General features: G+C 42.1%; 1 protein-coding gene across 5 annotated transcripts in view; it reads left to right on the top strand.

Moving 5' to 3' along the window:
* Positions 1–23852, top strand: part of LOC121697679 (retina and anterior neural fold homeobox protein 2) — a 35881-nt gene that overhangs the window by 4656 nt on the left and 7373 nt on the right. Inside the window, exons 1-5 of one of the 5 annotated variants that reach the window (XM_042079327.1) lie at positions 13292–13352; positions 18080–18459; positions 18992–19143; positions 19330–19407; positions 19638–22607. In XM_042079327.1, the coding sequence (XP_041935261.1) occupies positions 18219–18459; positions 18992–19143; positions 19330–19407; positions 19638–19859 (693 nt within the window). In that variant the 5' untranslated portion in view covers positions 13292–13352; positions 18080–18218 and the 3' untranslated portion in view covers positions 19860–22607. Of the gene's footprint in view, positions 1–13291; positions 13353–17460; positions 18460–18991; positions 19144–19329; positions 19408–19637; positions 22608–23852 lie in introns of those variants that run through there. The other 4 variants (XM_042079325.1, XM_042079326.1, XR_006026511.1 and 1 more) reach the window with 4 other exon arrangements.

Below are 23852 nucleotides of genomic sequence, written 5' to 3'. Positions count from 1 at the left end.
TACCATTTAAGGCCAGCAGACAGCAGTAGGCTAGGTAGCCTAAATGCACACATGACAACACCAAGCGACAAGTGTATTCCCAACAGTAGGCCTAACAAAACACGTACAATATAGGTACTTGTTTTTAGTCTTGCACTGGTTTTATGATAAATTGCCATTATTCTGTTAGTTTGTGGGATGGTGGGGGACCGTATAAGTGCTTGTTCAGCTAGCCAAACAAGTGCAATCAATGAAAACAGTATACCTCCTGTAGCACCACGAACATGGCTCTCCCTCCAGCTGAGGTGAAGGTGCAGGGCGCGTGTAGCTATTTAACCATTCCCATGATGTTTGCGGTGATGAATTTATGTGGGGGTTAAAGTAAGTTTTGTGTCTTTGTATCTGGTTCCCTCTACTGTCATGTTCCATCTCCATTTCCATGTCATACTGGGAGAAGGTACTCTGCATACAGGGAACATAAAACCTCCCAGTGGTCATGCTTTTACAGTACCTCTCCAAGACCTTTCAGACTTTTAAAGCAGACCCCCCCCCCCTTTTTTTTCCAACATTGACTGTATGTCTGGTGTTTTGCAACATGAAATATAATGCTTTTTTTTATGTGTGGCAGGATAGTGAAATACTATGTATCGCAGTTAAATTTAGGCTCTCATTATACTTTTGCTTTGGTTATTGCACCACACTTAAACTATGATCATTAATCTGGCTGCAAGTACTGTATTCCTCTATCTCTGGGGAAATCTCTTTTGTCAAACACTGGTATCATGGCACGATCACAAACACCATGATCAGTCTCGACCCTGTTAACACACCGCTTTAATGGGACAGACCGGAATAGGACCCATCGGTGGGGCTAAGAATAGTATCATGTCAATTGCATGCACGGAGTGTGCTCTAAATCTAAGCAGTGAAATGGAGAAAGAGGGCATGTGAGACATGTGATCTAGCTGTGCAAGGCTTTCAGGACTCATAAATTGAGCTTTGAATCATGCTGGAGAGTGTATGCACATGGCTAGGGGGATGGAGTCACTTTTGCTGTTTTGAATCTCCATAGCCTACATTCAATACAGTAAAAAAAATAAAGTGAGAGAAAAGTGTGTACCATATGTACTATTTCTACCCCGCTGTAGCTCAGTGGTTAAGGGATCCCAATGGAAGATGATTACGCACACACAGCGGTCCCTAACTTCCAGGCACAGTGGTCCCACTTGCTTGCCTGTTTTATCGGTGATTTAGAACCGGGCCTTGGTTCCCCTGGGATCCTCGACTTCAGTCTGAGAGTGAGGAGTATGCAAGGTCTCGTGGGGCCAAGTGTTTTTCCTCTCTCCTCTACCACCTCGCCTTTTTTAAAGCCATATGCTTAAGTGGCTTGTAAACCCTCAGCAAAGCAATGCCACGCTGTTTAGCAAACGCCTGCGTCAAGTCTTCGTCAAATGAATCTCAGATGTGTGTCAGTTTGAGGAGATGCATATGTGTGTGTGTGTGTGTGTGTGTGTGTGTGTGTGTCCATGTACAGTATGGTGTGCGTGAGAGTATCTGTGTGTGTGTGTGTCCATGTATAGTTGGTGTGTCCATGATAGATGTCTTGACAGAGTGAGGAGGGTCCACCCCTGCTGCCAGCTGTTGAGCTTTTTATTGGGGAAGGGCTAAAATCAGCCAAAAGACTGCAAGGACGCAAGTCAGTTGCCAAGACAACCGATGAAGACAGCCAAGGCATTGGGAAAGTGTAAGGCTGATCTCTTTTCATGTGAAAAAAACACAATGTTTCAATGGTACTAGAGAGGACAAATAAATCATACAAATGTGCCAAACAGGAAGTGATTCAAATCCTTCTTCATCATTACAGTAGCTCTGATTTCCATATGATCAATTTTCATGACCATCAACCCCCCAACCTCTTCCATCTACAACCTGTTCACAGATCAGACATGACACTATGTTACACCGTGTGTGTGTGTGTGTGTGTGTGTGTGTGTGCGTGCTTGTGCGTATGCGTGCAAACGCAGGCGTGCACATGCATGTGTTGGTGACGTGTGTTTGTAACACAGATTATAAGGTAGCACAAGCTAGAGAAGGGCTAATTGTAGTGCAGAGAGTTTTTAACACTGAGTGCTTTGAGCACACATTGGCACATTTGCCTGCACACTGCATCTGACACCCGCGTGTGGCTGCCAAGCGAATGCACCGGAGGGGACGGGTAAGGCCCGCTTGCAGCAGCATATAATCAGTTCTGCCTGGCAGTGCAAGCTCTCATGTTGCCCTGACTCCCCCCCTCTTTCTCTTTTTCGGCTTTCCAATCCAAGCCAGCTCAGTGGAGGATGAGCCGTTGACACTCCGTGCTCGGTCGGCGATGGAGTGGAGGGTGGAGGAGGAGTCGCAGTTTGTTGTTGATATAGGCTAATCACATGGAGCGGAGTCAGGCTAGTTTTTGTTTGTTTGTTTGTTTGCTCGATTCCTGCTTAGCACCTTGGTTGCTCCAAAAGCCGCGGCTAAACATGGGCCACCCCAGCTGTTGAAGCGTCCGTTTTTGTTGGTGCCTCCTGCTGCCATGTTTGTGAGTGTGTGAATGCTTGTATGCGTATATGTGTGTGTGTGTGTGTGTGTGTGTGTGTGTGTGTGTGTGTGTGTCAACCAGACAGAGAGAGAGTGAGAGATAAAGAGGGGGAGAGACAGAGCAAGTAGCTCTGAATTGTAGCGAGAGATGCCAAGCGGTTGGCCTGGGAGTGAGAAGAACTGCATAATGCCTGGCCTTGACAAAGTCACACTCTGCCAAGCATGTGTTCTCAAGCACAGTGCTCGCTCTCCAAACACAACAGTAAGGCCTGACTTGTCACCCAGTGGTTTGGAAAAAATTAGGGCATCTCTTGTAACTGATGTTGCAACAGTAATGGTTGCTACGAAGAAAAATCCCACTCAGTTTTACTGTTGTGCCCTTATAGTAATCCTCTGGTTTGTCCACATCAACGACGAGCAGTTTTTAGTGGGAGAGAGGCTGTTTTGTTGTTTACATTGATGGGTTGATGAACAGCTTTTGGGCGAGTTCTGGAGCCAGCTCTCTTCGTCTGCAGCATGAGAGGACCTGAGCAAGCCTTTCCCCTCCTTCACCCGCGCTGGCATCTCCACACGCTGTCCAGCTCCCTGCTGATGGATCAGACTTCGGTGAGTGATCTGAGGGGATGTGTTTGTTCTCCAGCCGAGTCTTTGGATATATGTGGGCCGACTTTGAAAGAGTCTTTTTTTAGATCCGGGATGTTCTGCTCCAATTCCCTGGACAAATCAAAAGCAATATCCAAAGGTCTTGGAAAATGTATGAAGTTAGGGCTGAATGGGGCATTTTCATAGCCTCTGGTTTACATTGCCTCTGTTGAATATGTTTTTTACCAGTATGAAGTATGAAGTTAGACATTTTGTAGAAGGGTACTCAGAGCAGCTGAATAAAAAAATACAAACAACAAATAGAATTGGAATATTCGCCACGGGATGTTATGTTATAATCCAATTGGAGTTAATTTACAGTAGTGCTTTGAATGCCACAAACAACTAGACAAGTATTCCTCTGAGCTGAAAATAAACAAACACATTCCAGTCTGCGTTCATTTACTACTCATGTTTTGCATCTGGCGATGGAGTTGAGCATTTGGAGTGAGAGAATAATGAGGCTTGCTGTCGCATACTCTTCATTGATCCCTCGGGTAGAAAAAGCTGATGTCTTTCCTTAAAGGGGCACCAACACGAGTGAAGTTGTGGCTGCTGGACATTTTTGTTGACCCTTCTGGCTCGCCAACCTTCACCCAAGTCACCTCTCTCTCTCTCTCCCCCCAGACTGAGTGTCAGGGCCCCGAGTAGGGCTGTCGGCCCAGAGGGTGACTCAGCCTTTTCTCGCAGACGCGTCCTCTCTCTCTGCTCCTACTTCCTCTATTGCGCTAAGCACCTGTCACCACAGCGCCCGAGCCCTCCGCTGCTCCCGTCCAGCAGCAGACCTGTCAGCCGTTGTGCGGAGAGGCACAGTGACAGGGGCAGTCTTCCTCTCCACCTCCTCCCATCCTCCTCTTCTTTTTCCTCTTTTCTCTCTCTCTCTCTCTCTCTCTCTCTCTGTCTCGCTTTCTCCCTGGGCCCCGAGCCAAGGCAGGACCAAACCCTGACCTGAGCTGTCCCCCAGAGCCCCACCACCCCCTCCCCTCGGCTGTTTAAAATTCCGCTTTCTCCTCCCTCTACCTGCTCTCCCGGTCAGTGCTCCGTTGGGGTGGGTTGAAGAGTCCGCTGAACACGGCCACCCTAAATGGCACCTTAAGTATTCATTCGCCCTGTCACTTAGCGTGCCGCGCAAAGTGCACCTTTTACGCCTGATATCGAGAACTCTTCGGAGGAGAGGAAAGGAGGAGGAGGAGGGGAAAAGCATTCCTTCCATCTACTCACCCTTTTTTTTCTTCTTTCCTCCCCTCTTTGACAGGTTCAGTGGAGTGTGCATCCATTTGATGTTTAAGCTGTGAGTAAGTGTGTTTCTGGTGCAAAGACTTTCCTTGCACTCCCCCTCATTGTATCTGTTTAGGATGCAATTGCGAGCATTTGTTCTACCCACAGCATTGACAGTGAAGAGAAATCCTTCCAGGGGAAGCGCTTTTCACACCCAGTTGCAAGACACACCGGCTCGCTTCCTCCCACACCCCCACAGTGTAACTTATTCATGTGGCTTAAATATGTGTGGTCAGGAATGTAATCAGCTTTAGTTAACAGCCTCATAATAATTACCAGGAAGAAGCCATTTCAGCTACTAATGCCCTGTGGGCACTTCAATAGTGGTTCAGCAGTGTTCAGTAGTGTTAGCATATGAAAGCTGGAGTAGCTACTCCATAAAATCAAAAGAAGAAATGTAAACGAAAAGAAGAAAAGACTACCATCCTCCTCTTTCTGTGGAGACTCAACAGGGAGCCAAGGAGTGCAGTATGGCACAATATATCACACTGTATAAGGGCAACGACCTGTAGCAATCAAAGTCGCGCCGTCAGAAGGCAATACGGCTCCACGCCCGGGGTCACATCTCAATGAAAAGGGACCGTGAGGGCAACAGCGCGCCGGCTGGCATTCGCAGCCTCCAAGTGTTTACTCCTTAGAAATGAAAAGAGCCCAGGGAGAGATTGGAATCGAAGCGTCAACGCGCCGACGAACAATGTGTATTACCTGTCACTCTGCGGCTGCAGGAGAGGAGGTGAGGGAGGTGAGGAGGATCGGGGGGGCTCAGGGGCTCAAGCGTTGCGTTGCGTTGAGAGGAATTCTAATAGGTCGAGTCGGCTCGCCGGCTTCCCAAGCGGGTCGTGCTCAGAGGGAGAGGAGGGAGAGAAAATGAGAACATGAGGTATGACCCGCGCAGCCAGATGGAGCCTAAGTTAGATTTTCATTAGTCCTGGTGCTTTTTTTCTTCTGTCTCTTGCCTCTCTCTGTATGTGTCCTGTCTTTCTGTTAAAATCTCTTACACACACACACACACACACACACATACACAAAAGCATACAGTATACACACATTCCATCTGTCACTCTCTCTCTCTTAGTAACTACCTGTCTTGTTCTTTCTAGATTTCTCACACTATTTGGCCTTCACAGTACCTTCTAAAAGTATATAAGATACACACACACACACACACACACACACACACACACACACACACACACACACACACACACACACACACAGATTTCATCAGCCTTTCTCCTTGACTCTCTTGGTCTCTCTTTAACAAACTCTTCGTTTCTCTCTCTCCCTGTATCTCAATCTCCCGTGAACCGATAAGGCCAAGGCTTTCGATGGCGGAAAGATGGATCGGGGACATTGTGACTGACAGCGTTGCCCTTTTCGTTCTTGCTGAGCAGCAATCAGGCCGATCTTGTCGCCCGCCCCGCGGTCGTCTACGTGTGCTCAGGGCCCCTGAATGGCCCCAGAGCAGCCGGTGCCAGGAGTCCCCCAAGCTCCCGCGGACTGCCTCTCAATCATAACCACAGATGCCGTAAGCCCCATGGGGGGGGGGGCAAGGCGATGACTCAGCCCTATTTCCTGGATGCGATCGCTCCAGGTTTTCTCGAGTGAGTGTTTGGTCGCCCGAGACTTCTGGCGCTCCACCGTTGTGCCGCTGCCGTGCTTGTTAATGCTGCCACATGATGATGTTGCCTTTTAATAACGTCTGATGCTCTAAATAATCCGCTCCTCCTTCCTCTCTCCCCAGCTGTGTGGATGCTTTATTGTGTGTGTGTGTGTGTTTGTGCGTGTGTTTGTGTGTCTGTGTGTGTGTGTGTGTCTTTTTATTCTCAGCATGCCTTGTGCGTCGGGGGAGTGATAATCTAGCCATTAAAAGTTAGCCTGGCTCAGCGGTCTTCTGCATGCAGCTCCACGGCTGGACTCTGGCTGGCTGGAAGCTGGACTTTGTGTGGCTCTGTGATGTGAATCCGGAGCTGGGGGGCCAGGACTGAGTCTCCAGTTACTGCCAGCCTAATGGGCCAAAAACCTGTTCATCAGAGAGAGAGAGAGAGAGAGAGAGAGAGAGAGTGTGCCATGTACTTTTGTATTTGTGTGTTTGTGTGTGTTTGCATGCATATACTTTTGTGTGTATGTGTGTGTGTGTGTGTGTGTGTGGCAGAGGTCAGTGGATAGGTTGGCTGGGACGACGAGCCCTCTCTGGAGTATTCCATACCCACGCTAGCTTTTCTACTCCAGCCGGGTCTCTGTTGAGCAGAGCTCATGAGCGCCATGTTTAATGAGAGCTGGTTTCATTCTAAAGTCTGCAAACATGAAAAAAAGAAGGGGATGGCAGATCTTTTAATAAAGAGCCATAGCCTTGGGACACGGCCTTCTGATAGTGCTGTACTAGCCACGGAAGAGCAGTCAGAGAAATCTGCTTTCATTGATATGCCAGCTAAGACCTCCATCTCTTCTCTTCCTCGTGTCTGCTCAACGTCTCCTTTTATCTTTTCGTGTCTAATAGAAAATACGTCTGCCCATACGTCTGGTACATTCTGTTGCAACCTCAGGTCAATGCCCTGGGAGATTGGAGATAAACACACTACAGAGACATTTTTGGCAGTGGGCAAAAAACTACCATTTTAGCTCTGGCTTTCTTCCAGTTTGCCAAAATCTAATATACTGGCACTACTGCAAGCAAGGTTGTTTTAATATTTATACTGAGTGAGTGCTTGAAAAATACAAGATGTTTTGGCCATTTTTTGGCACATCTTAACGATAGTTGTGGAAACTGGGGCATCCGTTAAGTTGGGTGGCCAGTACATGCAGATCATTCATCAACACTTTCATCAACACAGATTGCAATAATAGTCAGTTCTCTACGACTCAGAGATAATTTAGATATTTAAATGCAAACCGAGGACAAATTGGCTCGGTTAATCCACGGCTTGGGCCATGAATTAAATATAATTGAAAAAAACAGGAATGATCTAATTAGTCTTTGAGAGATCAAAGTAAAAGCAGTGTCTCTGACAGAGAGAGAGACGTGCATTTGTTCAGACACACACACACACACACACAGTACCTTACACATACATAGTGAAAGTTAGTCCCCAGACACAGAAAAATACCATCAAATTGCATTGGTGATGTATAATATCTTGTTGCTGGTGCTGCTCTTGTTGCTACAGGCTGAAGTCGTCCCTTATCACTTGCAGGCTTGTTTTTAATCTGAGACCAGAGCAAGGCCACCCAATGCCTCCATCGCCTCCTGATAGAACTCTGAACTTACTTCATTTGCTCTCTCTCTCTCTCTCTCTCTTTCTTTTTTCATCAAATTTTCTTGCTCCCTCTTTTTATTCTCTCTATCCTTTCCTCCACATTCCTACAATGAAACCCCACTTTCACTTCCAGCCAAATTAGTTACTTTCACTCCACTCAGTTTCTCCCTATACTCTCCACATTCCTTTTCTTCCTTTTTGTTTTTTTTGCTATTTCTTTTCTTGTCCTCCTATTCCTCTCTTTCCTCCCTTTTCCACCACTTTTTTTATGCTCTTCACTTACTTCTCCCATCAATCACTCACTCCCTTCTCGATTCCCTGGAGGGTTTCCGTCCACCCCGTCTCTTTCAGGCAGTGCATATTAAGGCTGATACCATTACGCCAAGTCCCAGACTGAGAGGCACACTTTACCAGCGCTTTTCTTCTCAGTGTTTAATCTTGTTAATTAAAAGGCCACATTTATCAGACATTAACTGCACACACTGACTTAATTCCAGACACCCTTGTCCCAATTTGTGCCCCCGTTCATCAACGTTTGTTATCTGGGGGAGATAGCTGTGGAAGGTGGGGGGCTTTTCACCGAACCAATTTTGCTGTTTGGCTGTGGTCGGAGGAACTCTCCCCACACGCTGAAATAAGCTTCATTCGCCACAGAGCTGCAAGTGGCTAAAAGCTCCTCTGGGCTTGGCCAGATTCTCTTTAAAGTTGCAGAGCCAGTGCCATCATCTCCTCCAGGACTTTTATGTGCCATCAGGAGTGCTTAATGCCAAGCTCTGACTTAGGAGAGTGGGGAAGGAGGTTTATGATCTCTTCTGAGTGCCTTGACCCCACTACGAGGGTCGCATTCACCAAACCTGCAACAGCTTGTGCCATTTTCACAAGTGCCCCACTCTGTCAAGGCTTTTCACCATCTCCCTGTCCTCTTTCTTTACATCAGATTCATAATTCATAAACAAGACGCTGTGAAGAGGAGGAAGGACACATTTCCCAGAGATATGGTGAAGCCATCAAGTCATGAAAAGTGCCACCAGTGGCAGAACAGTACTGGCACGAGATGCCCCACTCTGTTATCGCCTTGCTCTCGTGTTGACCTGCGGCCAGGAAATTAAGACTTCATTCTCTCTCTTGCCGCAGGCACTAGTCGATTAGCGCATCCAATCTGATCCTAATATCACATAAGGCACCAAAGCAAGCACTCGGCGCGTGTGTGAGGGCGTCACTGTAATGTCTTCAGTCAGATTTCCGACGGAAGAGGAGGAGCAGGGACCAGACACACACGCACAACCCGGTGAGAACGGCCCCCCTCGCTAAGGCCGAAACTGCCAGTGTTAATCAGGGAGATGAATCACTCGCTCTTCCTGGCGCCTAATAGACCCACAACGAGGTTCCCAATGGACAGAGGAAATACAGTAATCAGTAATCCGGCCCAGTGACTATGCAAGGAGAAAGAGTGGGGGAGGGGGCTGGGGGGGTTTGGTCAGTGCTGATGAAAGTGGAGAGTTCTGAATACCAGAGCTGGGTGAGGTGGATCAACAGACCAATAGATAAGACCAGTGGGTTTAGCATTGATCCACTGATTATCATGACATTTCTTACAAGAGTCTGAAAACAGGAAAAGTGAGAGGAAAATGTCTCCATGTGTTAAGCAGGTTGTGGTAATTAAAGTGTTCTCAATTTGGCTGGTTTACCTTGCAAAGAAACTGGAGGAGAGAGAGAGAGAGGAGGGAAGGCTATTGGCAGCAAGCCTTTGCTTTTAAAACAAGATGGATTTCAGCTGAGAGCTGAGCGGAAAAGCATGGTGGTGAGCAGCAGCCCAGCCTCTGTGGTTTGGAAACACACACACACACATACACACACACTCTCCCCTTGTAAAGAACCCTGTTGACGCTTGCTCGGCTGAATCTAGTCCATCTCTAGCCGTCTAATGCAGCCTCTGCGTGCTTTGCAAACACTGCAATAGAGACATTTGAAAGTGCCCCTGTCCTACATAATGTTGCCCTGTAATCTAACACAGAGGACTGTGTTTTTTCTCTCTCACACACCTCTCCGTTGTTTTGAATGCAGGCAGCACTAGCGTTGGCCACATGACTAGCGGCCAGTGTGTTATGTGGGGTATGGGAAGCATATAGCAACTGGCCATGTCAGTGTGGGGGAAGAAACTAGAAAAGGCTCTGCAGAGCATCTCCCATTCCAGTTGCCTGGTCAGATGACTGGGCTGCTCTGTTGCAACATTGCTGAGATTCATGAGGGCTAGTGTGACTGAGCATTTGTTGGATGACCACATATGAATGTAGATGATTTAAGTGTGCAAGGCTGCCATCTAGTGTTGGTTTGAGGTAGTGGTGTATGATGGAAGATGTGCTGATGGGTTTCAAGTGAGATAGAGTTGCCTCAGAGTTTGTTGTTGTTTCCCGTCCCAGGGATAAACATGACTTGAGCATGGCCTAGCCCAACAGGAAAAAGCTCTTCCATCTAAAATATGAATGAAGACTCCCCCTTTGTGTTTTTTCTATTTTTTTGTTAGCTCCATTTATCATTTCTTGTTCCCTGTCAGAGCTACTAAGTGACTGTAGGTCATGATGTAACTCTGAAGCTCTAGGGCAGCACAACCTCGAGAGGTATAAATATTTGTGCCACGAGTGAATAATTCAGCCACACACTCTACTTGTGACCTAACAACAGTGACTCATGAAAAACAGCACAGTGCAGCAGACTTTTTTTTCCTACAAAATGTTTGCCTGCACAAAAGTGACAAGATTCAGGATAGTATTGTGTGCATTGAGAGCAGATAAAAAACAAAGCATTAGGTCTTTGTCTGCAGCAACATTCAGTTTTAACATTTAGCAGTTGCAATTGGCCTGTTTTTAAACAGATCTTGTCTGCACAAGTTCTGTATATGTAAACCGCTATGACACTGGCTTTGAAATATGGATAAATTAATATTTTTGAACACATGTATTTATATTAATTGTATTCTGAAGAGAGCAATATATTGACATGTTACAGTGTGTTTTGCTCAAACACTACATGATGGAAGATGGTGCTGTGTGCCAAAAAAACAAAAACTCTTGACCTTTACATTCAAAACCAGAATATCTAGCAGGTTTGTGAACTTTAAAAGGTATTTTGCTGATGATGGCTTCTGGGGATTAGTCTGTCATTCACTCAAAATGGTCCTTGGGGTCTAATCATATACAGATAGTGATCTCAGACATAATACTTTTCATGCAAAGCTCTTCTGGTAACGGCAGGCCTACAATGCCTTCTGGGTCAAACATGCTCACCACACACTTTGTAATAAATCTAAGCATTGAGGCCCAAGAGGCCGTAGGTTCTAGTGATCTAAGAAGAGTTAAGGGGTGTTGTTAGGCACAATGTGAAGCTGATGCTCAGTGGGAGAATGTCTTGTGAAAGAATAAATATTCCATGCTCTCTTCTGCTATTAAGCTTTTGCACCTACGTCATAATGTCATGTGACCGTTTGTTTACAACTACAGTGGTAGGCAAGCCTACAACAGTCGGGTTGCATAGGCTACACATAGTTACAAATAGCTTCAAAATTGAAATATTGACTGGGATGCCGACCACTTGTGTAGGCCCTAACAATTGGTTTTACAATAAGAAGCAAAAGGGCTACGAACGACCGTTTAGCCTACCTATCCTCGTGGTTGTGGGGGATGATCATTAGCAGCTGTGAAGTCTTTTATTCTCAAGATAGCCTAATGGTGTAGCCTACTGTCTACAAAGACGTAGGCTAAAATACAAATCTACAGTAATCCAAAAATGAATTGCCAGAGATAGGCTATGAAGGGAAAAAGTGCAGCATTTTAAACATGGCAAGATTATTTTTACCGGAACAGTTTGTTCTAATTTGTCTCGTGAAATTCGTGCTTGTGGACATCAATCACCTATCTTCTGTCCTTCTATTTCAAGTTATCATGTCATTTGATTATATAATCACAACAAATGCTAATAAATGAAAACAGAATAGGCTTATGTGCTATAGGCTAACGTTACAGGTCACAGGTCTACAGAGGCTAACTCCCGTATGTCAAAATAAACTGATTTTATCCTAATTGTTTAGCGATCACACACAACAACTTAACACAGCAACCTCAAGCACCACTGTTGAACCTAGGCTACTGCTTCAGTCATGTAAGAAATAAGCAGTTTATGAATTATCTTTACCCGTTTAATCAAGTCCACATGACCAAAATAACAACATATTTAAAGTCTGAGCTAGCATAACAGCCTAACTAATAAAAAGTTTCATACAATTAACCCTTAAAGGTATAGGTTTTTGAACGTTCTAAGTTCCGCAACAATTGAAGGTTCTAAAATTCTATGTTGAATTCAATGAACCCAGATATTCTTTAGAACGTTCATTTCCCAACATTCCCGTCACACCGGTGTGACGGTACTCCTTTAAGGGTTAATGAACTTTATCACTCACATTCTGAGTTTTTCTGGGTGGTTATATATCCATGCAGATCGTCTTCGAATAAGCCATCGCTGTTATATGATATAATATGTTACAGGATTCATGACTAACGCCATTAATGTTACATGATGCTGACTGACGCTGGCTATAACATAACCTAACATTTGGTAGTCTGCCTACCAAAACCTGTCGCTGTTCAGTTGAAGTTAAATGATCAAATATTGTTTGATTTTGTGTCAGCTTTCAGAAGGAAGACATGTTCCTTTCTGGTCAAATTTCACAGCTTCTAAGAAAGGCTATCGTCTTTGTGTAAACCGAGTTTTGAACAGAGAAAAAAAGTTAGGCTACCATTAAGCTACATGCAGGTTCTCCCATAACGTTATCGATACAGATCAATGCACCAAATCAGGGCGATTTTAGCCTGTGACAGGCTATCAAATATTGAACAATGGGATAACGTTTCATCATTACCTTTATTGATGCCTGAAATGTTGACATTGCTGAAATACAGAGATGTAGCCTACTGAGAGGCAGCTGCAGACAACGATGTTCAATGGGTTCAACTTGTCCCTTGCCTACCAGCTGGATGTAAACAAAGCTATAGAACCTAGAATACGTCACATGAAAAACGTTAATAGGTCATACCAAAGATCCTTGATTACTCCGCTTGAACCCTCTCTGGTCATACCCTTTCAAGAGAGTTCCATTATCACATCATAGTTGGCTCCACAAGGCTTCCGTTTTAACATTCCATATGTTATCTTAATGCAAATGAAGTAGATTGGGAACCAAATAGAACGTTCAAGCATTGTTTTTGTTTACCTTGTTGAAAGGGTCTATACTTAACATTCATAGGAGTCTACCGTACCTCCAATGTGTGGTGCATACACCAAATACTTGTCAGGGATCTCTCTCTCTCACACACACACACACACACACACACACATACTGTCTGTCTGTCTCTGAAAGGTGTTGGTGTATGTGTGACAGAAAGAAAATGGCCACAATGTATGAAAGTAATGTGTGTTTGGTTTTGGATTTACTTCCATCATTGCTGCTACAAGAGATATATGGTACCCAATAAAATAAAAGCCTCAGCGTTTCTTTTTTCCAGTGCAAAACACTGAGGTCCCGAGACGATGCAGGTAGCAGGAAGTTACGTCAAGGCGGGGACTCTGAAATGGGTGAGACCTCTACGGTGAAGTCAATTTGAATAAACCAATCACATGCAACCAGTGTTAAATTCTGATCTATCTATCTATCTTTTATTAATTAACTTCGGCCTGACTGCCCACTTTGTGTGTCTGACTTCGCTCTGGCCACAGTGTGCGTGCGCTGTCGGCAAAATACGCTGTCAAACTCGCACCCTGAGTCATTCTCATGCTTTGAAATGTAAAGGGTAATATTTTTATTTCTATCAATGATAAATGGATAACATGTCCCATCATATATCAACATACACTCCATTGGTTTGTTTTTCTTCTGTTTTGGTATTTCAAAACAAAAAAATTATATATAGAAATCACTTTATTCCTGTAGGCCTAGTGTTTGAGCTACTTACACCACTGTGAGAGTTCTTCATGAAAATTCTACACATCACCTGTTAACTCTCCAGCTATTTCTCCAGCGAGCCACAAGATGGTGTTGTAACTCCTCTATGAGATTGAGCAATCGGAGGAATGGAGATAAAAAGTGATATACTACACCTATGAAGTAGATCTGGTAAAAAATGTCGCTAGATGACGTCACGCACTAATTTGCATATCAATTACGTCACCAGGTCGTGACACCACCCCCCCCCCCCCCCCCCCCAAAAAAAAAATGATGGCCCTTTAATTTCCCTTTACGCCTGTTTGCTTTTCTCCTAGGTCTACTCAAATAGGCAACTTTAAGAGCCTAATTTAAATATATTTAATTTAATATATATTAGGGTAATTGATACACTTTACACTTCTGTACATCTTGTATGGCTACACCAGAATGAGCATTAAGTGGCTGAAAATCAGTCATTTCCAACCTATTCCCAACTGCTGCATTTGCTTTGCACAGCTTGAAGTCTGAAGCCTACTTTCCTTTGTTGAACAGTGCTGGAAAGCGTCTCCCTGTTTCCCTGTCATCGTTGCTCTCGTCTCGTTGACTCTGTTTGTAATCTCACCCGAAATTGCTGCACCTTCCAATAACGTTGTCTGAGCTGTTAGATCTATAGAACATCTACTACCGTGGATAACATGGGCTGATACTACATAGGCCAGTCATTACAGTGCATGAAAATGCACTGTACTGTTCTTCCTAGGCAACTTCTTATTATTATTATTATTCCGCTTACCACTTTTTCCGTACGCTATTTCTCTTGAACAGTTTGTTACGTAGGTCTTCAAACAGATCGGGTTGGTATGACTTTTCAACTTTGAAACTTTTATACTTTTTAAACTATTAAAGAAACACTTTTTAAAAATCCCCATAGACTTAACATTGCCGATTGTGACATCATAATATGGCCGTTAAGCAATTAGAATCCTATGGCAGGTGTTCAGGCCACCTGCAGCCTCAGGCTTTAAGCATACAATCTGGGTCAATTAAGACTACACATCCTATTCAACTGTTTCCTCTGCCCAAAACTGTTTCAAAATAAAAGTCCTCACTACAATAATCCACTGTTAAACAATGTAACCCATTAAACTACTGAACTTTTTACATTCAACTTTTAAACGGTCTACTTTTAAACTATCATTAAACTATCTATCTATTAAACTAGCTGTCTATCAACAACTTTTAAACTATCTACATTCAACTTTTAAACTTTTAAACTATATACATTCACTAGCTGTCTATCAACAACTTATAACTTGTCATCAACTATGTCAACACTTTTCATCAACTATGACTCCTACCCACTGTAGCTAGTTAGCATGGTTAGCAAAGTTAGCATGTTAGCATTGCTAACATTGTTAACATTTTAAAAAAAACTGCTAAAAATGATTAGCTAGGTTAGCTAAGTCACATGGTTAGCATGTTAGCATGTTAGTTAGCATTTTTAGCAAAACAGCTAAAAATGATTAGCTAAGTTAGCTAAGTAACATGGTTAGCATAGTTAGCATAGTTAGCATAACTGCTAAAAATGATTAGCTAGGTTAGCTAACATAGTTAGCATGCCTACTAAAAATGATTAGCTAAGTTAGCTAAGTCACATGGTAAGCATACTTAACATGTTAGCATGCTAGTTAGCATAGTTAGCATACCTACTAAAAATGATTAGCTAGGTTAGCTAAGTCACATGGTTAACATAGTTAGCATGTTAGCATTGCTAACATACTAGTTAGCATAACTACTAAAAATGAAAACATTAGCTAAGTTAACTAAGTTAAGTAACTTGGTTAACATTATTATCTTTGATAACATAGCTAGCATAACTGCTAGCAAACATTAGAGCCATTCCAACTGTCAGTTATCGTCAATTATCTACCTAAATAATTTAACCATTTAAATTATCCACCTATTTAACCGTTCAATCATTCCAACTATATTAAACCTTATCTACCAAGCAAATCATTTAACTATATAAACTATCCACCTATTTAACTGTTCAGTCATTCCAACTATATTAAACCTCATCTACCTAGCAACCAATATAGTTTGTTTTTACTCTGTATGATATTTTACATCATATTTTTTGCATTTTCATGCACTGTATTTCCTTCAGGAAATGCTTTTCTAGTTACTTTTGTAATCATTGGGCAACGCTTTGGGCGAACTCGATGTACAGTAGGGTAGGCCTAATTCACAAACGAAACAGTGCTGAGACTCTTACACAGCACAGCCGAACTCACTGCTCACTCAGAAGAGTAAAAAGGGACGTTACATGCCATCACATCAGAGTCTCAAAAAGTCTCCAAGAACGCCAGAAAAAGTAGCTAGATTTGTCGCTAGTCGCTTTTCACAAAAAAGGTCGCTTGGGGGGTCTGAAATCTCGCTAAATATGGCGACAAAGTCGCTAAGTTGGCAACACTGGCCATTTCCTGTCCCTGGAAATTTATGCAAATAGGGTAGCAGTACACGCCCCCGCACATTTATGCAGTGATCGGGCTCTCTTTTTAACATTGAGGTCTATGGCAGAATCCAAGAATTTCCCAGAATTTGTCAAAGTCTTATTTTTCTGAGCAATGGATGCACATTTCGGACACGGTATCATGATCTCCAAACCCTCCTCCCTATTTCAGTAGAATGTCGTGATAGTATGACCCTCCAGTCGGGAGAAAATCAACATTAATGAAGGTGTACACCAAGTTTATTTTGTACTCCGGCTTGTCTGGCGTGGAACCGAGGTGTTCAAACGTAAGTCATACGTCAGTGACACGCCCCTGTGCAGGCGGGAACTGAACCAGAGCCCGTCTCTGACATGAACCAGGACGACCCATCTTGCTACGCATTCATTATCTTTGCCTCGTCGGGCATTATCCCTTATGTACGCTATGCATTACATCACACACGTTAACACCTGGGGCACTCCACTGGACTCACATGTCAATCCATCATAAAGACAACTGACAACACACAGCATACAGATGTCTTCTGTTTAATATGATTTCATTTACCTTACATAACTTTATTTCACATTTTTGTCCTGTTTATTTCTGTTTACACTCTTTTCTGTATGTTATACTTTGTTCTGTACAGGTTGAACTTCTGTATAGGTTGAATTTTGATACGCGTCTTACTTTGTCTTTCGTTATGTAGGGGAGACCGGGGCTGGTTGGAACACTTTTCACTCTCGGTTATAATTCTCCGTCTTACAATGCGTTGAAATGGTCAAATTGTGATTAACTGAAAGCTTGGGATCTCAGCTACAAAATGTATACATTCAATGTCAACAAATGATCCCTTGTTTTTAGTTATTTATGATTAAAGTGGTGTTGTGCATGTGTGCCAACCTGCCCCATGCACGGGGTTGGTTTGCACATGTAGTCGGGGTTGGTTGGAACACCTATGTTATAGTCCTTTGCAGTACTCCTTTTGGTTTTGTTTGAAGTGCTCATCTATATCACTGCCTGTAGGGCTTTGCTGATGTCTTTCCTGTGTGTTTTTCTTCAGTAGGGCCCACCGTCAAGACCAATTTGGTCCCTACCGATTTTTTTTAACTTCAAATGTTTAAAAATGTCTGAAATGCTTCCAAATGTAAAACTATGTTCAGTAATTACAATAACAATGTTAAAATAAAGATTGATGATGTTTTTATGAATAAAATACAAAGTTTATAGATTTGTCACAAAATAGCCATAGGGAATGTATGTGCCAACCAACCCCAAAATCAGTCTGCCAACCTGCCCCGCCCACATTAGGTCAAACTTTTTTGCACAAATGCTGTTAGCCTGCTAATATCAGTCACCTCAGGTTTTCAAACTTCATTTAAATTATAGATGAGTCCCCTAGCAATCAATTATAATCTATCTTTTTTTTTATATCCCTAACTATTACCCTTCTAGGATGTATTTAGTGGGAGGTGCATATTCTAAGTTTTGACAAAATTAAAAAAAAGTTGTTCTCACCTAAAGGGTGATTTTAGTGTTGGAATTTTGTTGCAGCTCCCTCTAGTAGCCTGGATATTAACAGTGTTTCAACCTGCCCCTGTTCCAAACAGCCCTGGTCTCCCCTATTTTTCTAGGAACTGTATTTATCTAGGAATTTTATTTTTCTAGGAATCGTTCAAACTTTGGATGTACTTGGTCACCCAATACTCTATTTTTACCTGTGCACACACTTATCAACATAGGAAACCATTGCACCAATTAAGTGAAGATAGAGTCAGATAACCCTACATGGGAGCATCTACGCACAGGCAAGTCAGCATTTATGGGTCTCTGTAGTTATACAGTAAACCTACCCCTCCTTCTAATGATCTTAATGATCTGTACAGGTCAGCACACTCTCTGACGCTTGAGGCTCCTGTTTTCTGATGAAGAGAAAACTACAGAAAACTTTCAGACCACAGTTAGAGTGACTGCAGGTGTACAGGGAGAGAAGGACATACAGCGAACAAGATATATTCATACTGGATGAGCATCAAATCTGAAGACGGTGAATATCCCATGAAGGACCTTGGTGCAAAGATGGAGATCAGAGGAGTGAATGGACGGTCCTCTAAGCTGCCCAAAACTCTGTCCCACTCCATTGAGGAGATCCTGAAGAAACCATGCAGACTTTCGGATCCAGGGATACCATCACTGACAGACTATGGAACTACAGATGTGGAAAAAAAGACGAATGATAAATCTCAGAAACTAAAAAAGTGTACAGGTATGATATTTTGGTCTGAACCTTGCCATTTAAAATCTTTTGTTCTATTTACAAATTCATCCAAAGTAATGTTTTGTAAAGCTAGTTGATAATTTTATGTTTCAAAGATATATGATGCTTTGGACAAACATACTGTAAGAGAAGAAAGAAACAAGTAAAAATAAGAAGACAAGAGTTATTCAGTTTGATCTACTTTATCCTTGTAAATATTACGAAGTGGTAGCTTTCTAACATATAAAGCCTTTGCTGAGAGACAATTTATTTGAACAGTGTCAGCTGTGTTTACCTCATTTGGCGGCATTTGTTTGGCAGAAAATGTACTTATAAAGAATTTGTACTTTTGTTTGTACATTTGTCTTTGTTCCCACCAATTCCCTTAGTAAACTTAACATGTTTCTTTGCCACATGAAACAGAGTATGTACATACTGTTTAAATTATTACAATAATTAAACAGTTGATGTGAATTATTTCTGAAAAATTAAAAGTTGCCACATAAAAATGTAGTAAAGTTTTATACGGTTTGTCTTCTAGGGCATCAGGTGAGCCACCGACGGATACGGACAGCCTTCACGCCAGCTCAGCTGGAGGTGCTGGAGAAGGCGTTCCAGGAAACACTGTACCCGGACGTCCACACCAGGGACCAATTGGCCTCCCGCACACAGCTGTCCGATGGCAGAGTTCAGGTAGGGGCAGAGCCACAATGATGACTCATCCAGAGCAGAACATAAACAAGGCTTTGATGTCTGTGACAGTTCAGACTTCACCAGAACCTAATTAATGTGGGAAATTTAATTTAATGTTTTGTTCCCATTATATTATTATCAAAGATTCAATATGTATAAAACCAAGTCTCTCTTTTTTTAATCCAGATCTGGTTCCAGAATCGACGAGCGAAATGGAGAAAGAGTGAGGCCCAAGTCCACACCAGAAGTGCACCCACATTACCGGTAAATACAGTTAAATGTAATCATCACAGCTTTTCACATCACAAATGTGCTCATGCCTAAAACTCCCTTATTTTAGATATTGGTGTTTCTCAAAATACCACAGTACCATAGAACATTATAGTCTTAGTAGGGCAATAATAAAAAATAAGCCTCTGAAGCACACGGCGAATGAGTAAAACGTGTAAAACGTGCGATAGTGTGACTTGAGTTTTCTGTCTGGTGTCACACAGTCGGAGCACATCCTACCTCTGTGTCCTCTCACTGGACCTGGGCACCAGCTGTTCCACCCCCCACAGCAAGTGCATAAGCACTTCCTGCTTGAGACATCTCCTCCACCTCTCATTGGCTCATCCTTCTGCACCTCACTGAAGTTCTACCCCTGCCGAGCATCAGGCATGCTACTCGCTCAGACTCCATACCGTCCCTTTATCTCAAAACATATATACAGCTGACAGCTGACAAACCGATCTCATCTTCAACCGCATCTTTGTTTTTGTATAATGTGAGTTGTTTGTAAATATGGTAATGCAATGTAATATTTTTTTTTTAGAATACAAATAATAAATTAGTGTTATGTATTGATTGTATTTAGTCACACACTGCATGTATGAGATGCTTCATACAGTAATTATCTGAAGAAGCTTTATAAAGTTACAGTTTATATTAATTTTCTTGCTGATTCTAGCTGAAATTCAATTGAGCTGTAGCTGTTTCTGAACCAAACTCAGTTCCACTATACTACATGCAATTTAGGATTGAACTTATTTTTAGAGTAGAAGATGACAGATGTGAAAGTAGGCTGTCTGATCAATTCTCTTCAGGGCAGTCTAGGAAGTGGTGATACTGATTGTAGCTTGGATGTGGTAACAGGGGTGAAGATAAGTTCAGTTAGGTGTGTGTGTGTGTGTGTGTGTGTGTGTGTGTGTGTGTGACAAGCCCAGGTATTACTAATGACATTAAGTCTGATTCTGCTACACTTAAATTGAACAGAGACTTCATTAACCATTACCACACATTCTGCAAATATGTGAGGTGAAGTGTGCATAAGTATTCCTCTGTGTGTATGTAACTGGGTGGAAATAATCTCTTCCATCCCTCTTCTAGACCTGGCACTCAAGTAGTACTTATTACTGCGCTAACATGTCATGTCCTTGTTACACTGTACTTTGGTTGTTTTTGTTTCTGAAGTTTGATTGTTATTGTCTTTGAAGTCGCTTTAGATAAAAGTGTCAGTTAAATTACAAAATGAATGCAAATATAAATATTTGTCTACATTTAGTTAAACTCAGGACCTTACATCTATTGTAAACTGGCTTGCTATACACAAATGTCCCAACTGCAATTAATGTTATCTCATGTCAGGATAAGGATAATTTTATTGCTTGTTATGCTTATAAGTGGAACATTTCGTTGAGATCCCTAATTATCGCTGAATTTTTTTATTGCCCTTTCAACGATATATTGAAGCCTTATCTTAATTTGGCCGAGGTCATTCTTCGGTCGGCAGGTTACACATAGGGTAAATAGTGGAACAGTCATCCATATTCCTGAAATAGACGGACCTTGTCAGCTATAACTACTGATAATCAGATGATTTTCTTCAGACAAACAGGCATTGGTTTCACCATAGTATACTTTTCAGTTCATAGATGCGTTCAGTTCATAGATTGAGTTCTTCAATAATCTTCAGTAAGGCAAATACCGAGAATGTATACACGAAATAAGAGGGTATGCATGGTAGCCCTTTCCCAAAAAATCTTTTACCGTTTATTAAACATAGTCTGCCTTTGCTTTTAATGTAGTATGTTATCTCGATGTAGGCTAACGTATTCCTCATAGTGTGTGGTAGTTGTGATTGCAGTTGTGTTACCCTGTCATGGTTGCTGACATTATATCTTAGCTAACAGAAAACTTAAAATGGAGAGCCAAATGCACACAGAATTGAAAAGAGAAAACAAAAAAACATAATTCTCCTTCTACTTATGCAATCAGAGTCCTGCAATTTAAGTTTAGAATTATCTTATTGGGTGAATACTTCAGAAATATATTGTCAACCTTTACTGTGTTGAGTCAATGGTTTCAAGACTACCTCTCTGATAGAACACAGTGTATAGATGTGTAAGGGTGTAGATAAGAAGGTTGGGCTAATGGTAAAAGGTAGTTTGGAGTTGAGGAGTTGGACAGCCACAGGCACAAAGGTTGCCTGCCTCCTCTTTGTTCTGCTGCACAGGCTGCAGAGTCATCATCTGAGGGAGAGGCATTTAAAGGAATGGAACAGGGCATGTGAGGGGTCATATAAAATCCTGCCAGCCAGCCTGATCATCTGCTGCTAGCACATAGAAGAATTATTCATTACTTATGCGCTGTCTGTAGAGCAAGTCATATCAAATCTTCCATGTGTATTTGACTGTGTGCAGAAATACTTGAAAAATCTGAAATTGGTTCCTAATGAATCAAAACCTAAATTTATGATATTTACTAGATCAAGAAATTCTGATCTTAGTGTTTATTTGTTACCTGAATGGGACCCAAATTGAGCAAATTTCTCATTACAAATATCTAAGTGCATGACACACATGCTTGAAGTAACAAAGAAGGTGAAAAATAAATTAGGATACAGGATCAGGACTTGCTTCTCTCTAGAAAACAGAATGACCATTGTTCAATCATCTATAACATCAGGCTATGGTGATATTGTGTGTAAAGGCAGTGCCCTCCACATTGAAATTACTAGACGAAGTTTACCACAGCACTCTTCACTTTATTACTTGGGATGATTTTAGAACTTATCATTGTAAACTTTACGAGAATGTGGGATGGTGGGAAAAACACTGCCTCCTTTTTGTTTATGACAAGTTAACTTTCTACCTTACTTCTCTTCTATAAATTAAATCAATTTGTATTCTCACTCACAGGGATTTATATCCCCTGAACTTCCTCAGATCAAATCTGAGTTTGGAAGATGTGCTTTTCATTTTTTGCACACAATAAATGGAACAAATTACAAGAGGTATTCAAATTAGACCAGTTTGTGTCAGAAGACAAATGTAAGGGTATGATAGACAATATGGTTTTACAACTGTTTTATTTAAGTTTCAAATTAGATGTGTTGTTGTTTGTTTGTTATTTGATTGTTGTATGATTGTGAACTCAGGGGGTTGCTGAAAAATCTTGCCTGAATAAACAATGGTTGATGATGATGATGATGAGTTACCACACACTCGACATTTGGGCCAACATAGTCAAATCTTATCATATTTGGGAGAAATTGTAAGACTCAGAATTCACAGAAGTACGGTTACATTGTTTATTTGAGAAAGAGTTGATGGAGACGCATTATCTGGATAGTTATCTGAGTCAGGTACATAATGTGTGAGGGGGGGGGGGGGGGGGTGCATGTGCATATAGTTGTGATCTTGCCTTGAGACAGTACATAAGTAAGTAGATAAACTTTTCACCCCATGCCTTATCACTGTTTATGACCTCTGAGCGTGAACCCTGTGTTATTGAGTTGATTGCTTATTATAGGCTACACCAGTCACCAGCTAGCCTGACGTCCAGGCTAGTCGCCAGCAATACAACTACAAAGAATGTTACTACCTCAGTGCTTCTGGTATCTTACTACCAGCGGTGTAGTAGTAAAATAAGAGGTGGGTAAACCATGAATTCTGTGATCACAGTAAGGTGAACTGCATCATGCGATATCAGATTTTTAAAAAAGAACATGTTTGATTGTTTGATGATGGTGGAGGATAATATCCAATTTATAAAAAAAAATACCAGTGGTAGTTCATAGAGTGTTGATGAGTGTACATATTATGAATGTGGATAAAACAGTTTTTTTAATGTTACGTAAAAGTTGCAATTGGTGAACTCATTCCTATTAATCATGAGGCATCACAGCTACACTTAAATATACTTTTTAAGATTGCTCAGAGTAGTTTTACATACTGTACCTTGGGATATCTGTTACGCACTCTTTTAACCATCTCTTTAAGGCTAATTTTGTCAAATTGTTAGAGCAAACAAGACCTTTCATAATGGTTGCCTCTTAATATGACTTTAATTGCCCGTATCAATTAAAATTAATGTTCTTCCCAAGTATTTTTATCTGTTCCAGTGCATACCAGTTCTTGTTCCTCTATCTTTTTTCAAATCTTTAGATTCTATCATCTCATCATTTATTTGGAATGGCAAAAAACCTAGACTGCGTAAGGCTTTTTTCCAAAGGCCAAAGGACCAGGGTGGAGACCCATGGGGAGACTGTCCTGGGTCTCCATGGAAAATAGTGTCTGTAAGCAGACCTCTCTGACAGGATTTGTTTGGGTGCTGCTCTTTCTGGGATTGGTCATAGGCCTAAGAGAGAAAAACACATCCAGAGGTGCCCAGTGGTGAATCGTTCACTTAGGGGGTGGGTTCAGTTCAGGAGGACATTTGGCTTTCAG

This window comes from Alosa sapidissima, chromosome 22 (assembly GCF_018492685.1).
Source record: "Alosa sapidissima isolate fAloSap1 chromosome 22, fAloSap1.pri, whole genome shotgun sequence".
In the NCBI taxonomy this organism is placed as follows: Eukaryota; Metazoa; Chordata; class Actinopteri; order Clupeiformes; family Clupeidae; genus Alosa; species Alosa sapidissima.
This window is presented reverse-complemented; position numbering and strand designations above follow the sequence as displayed.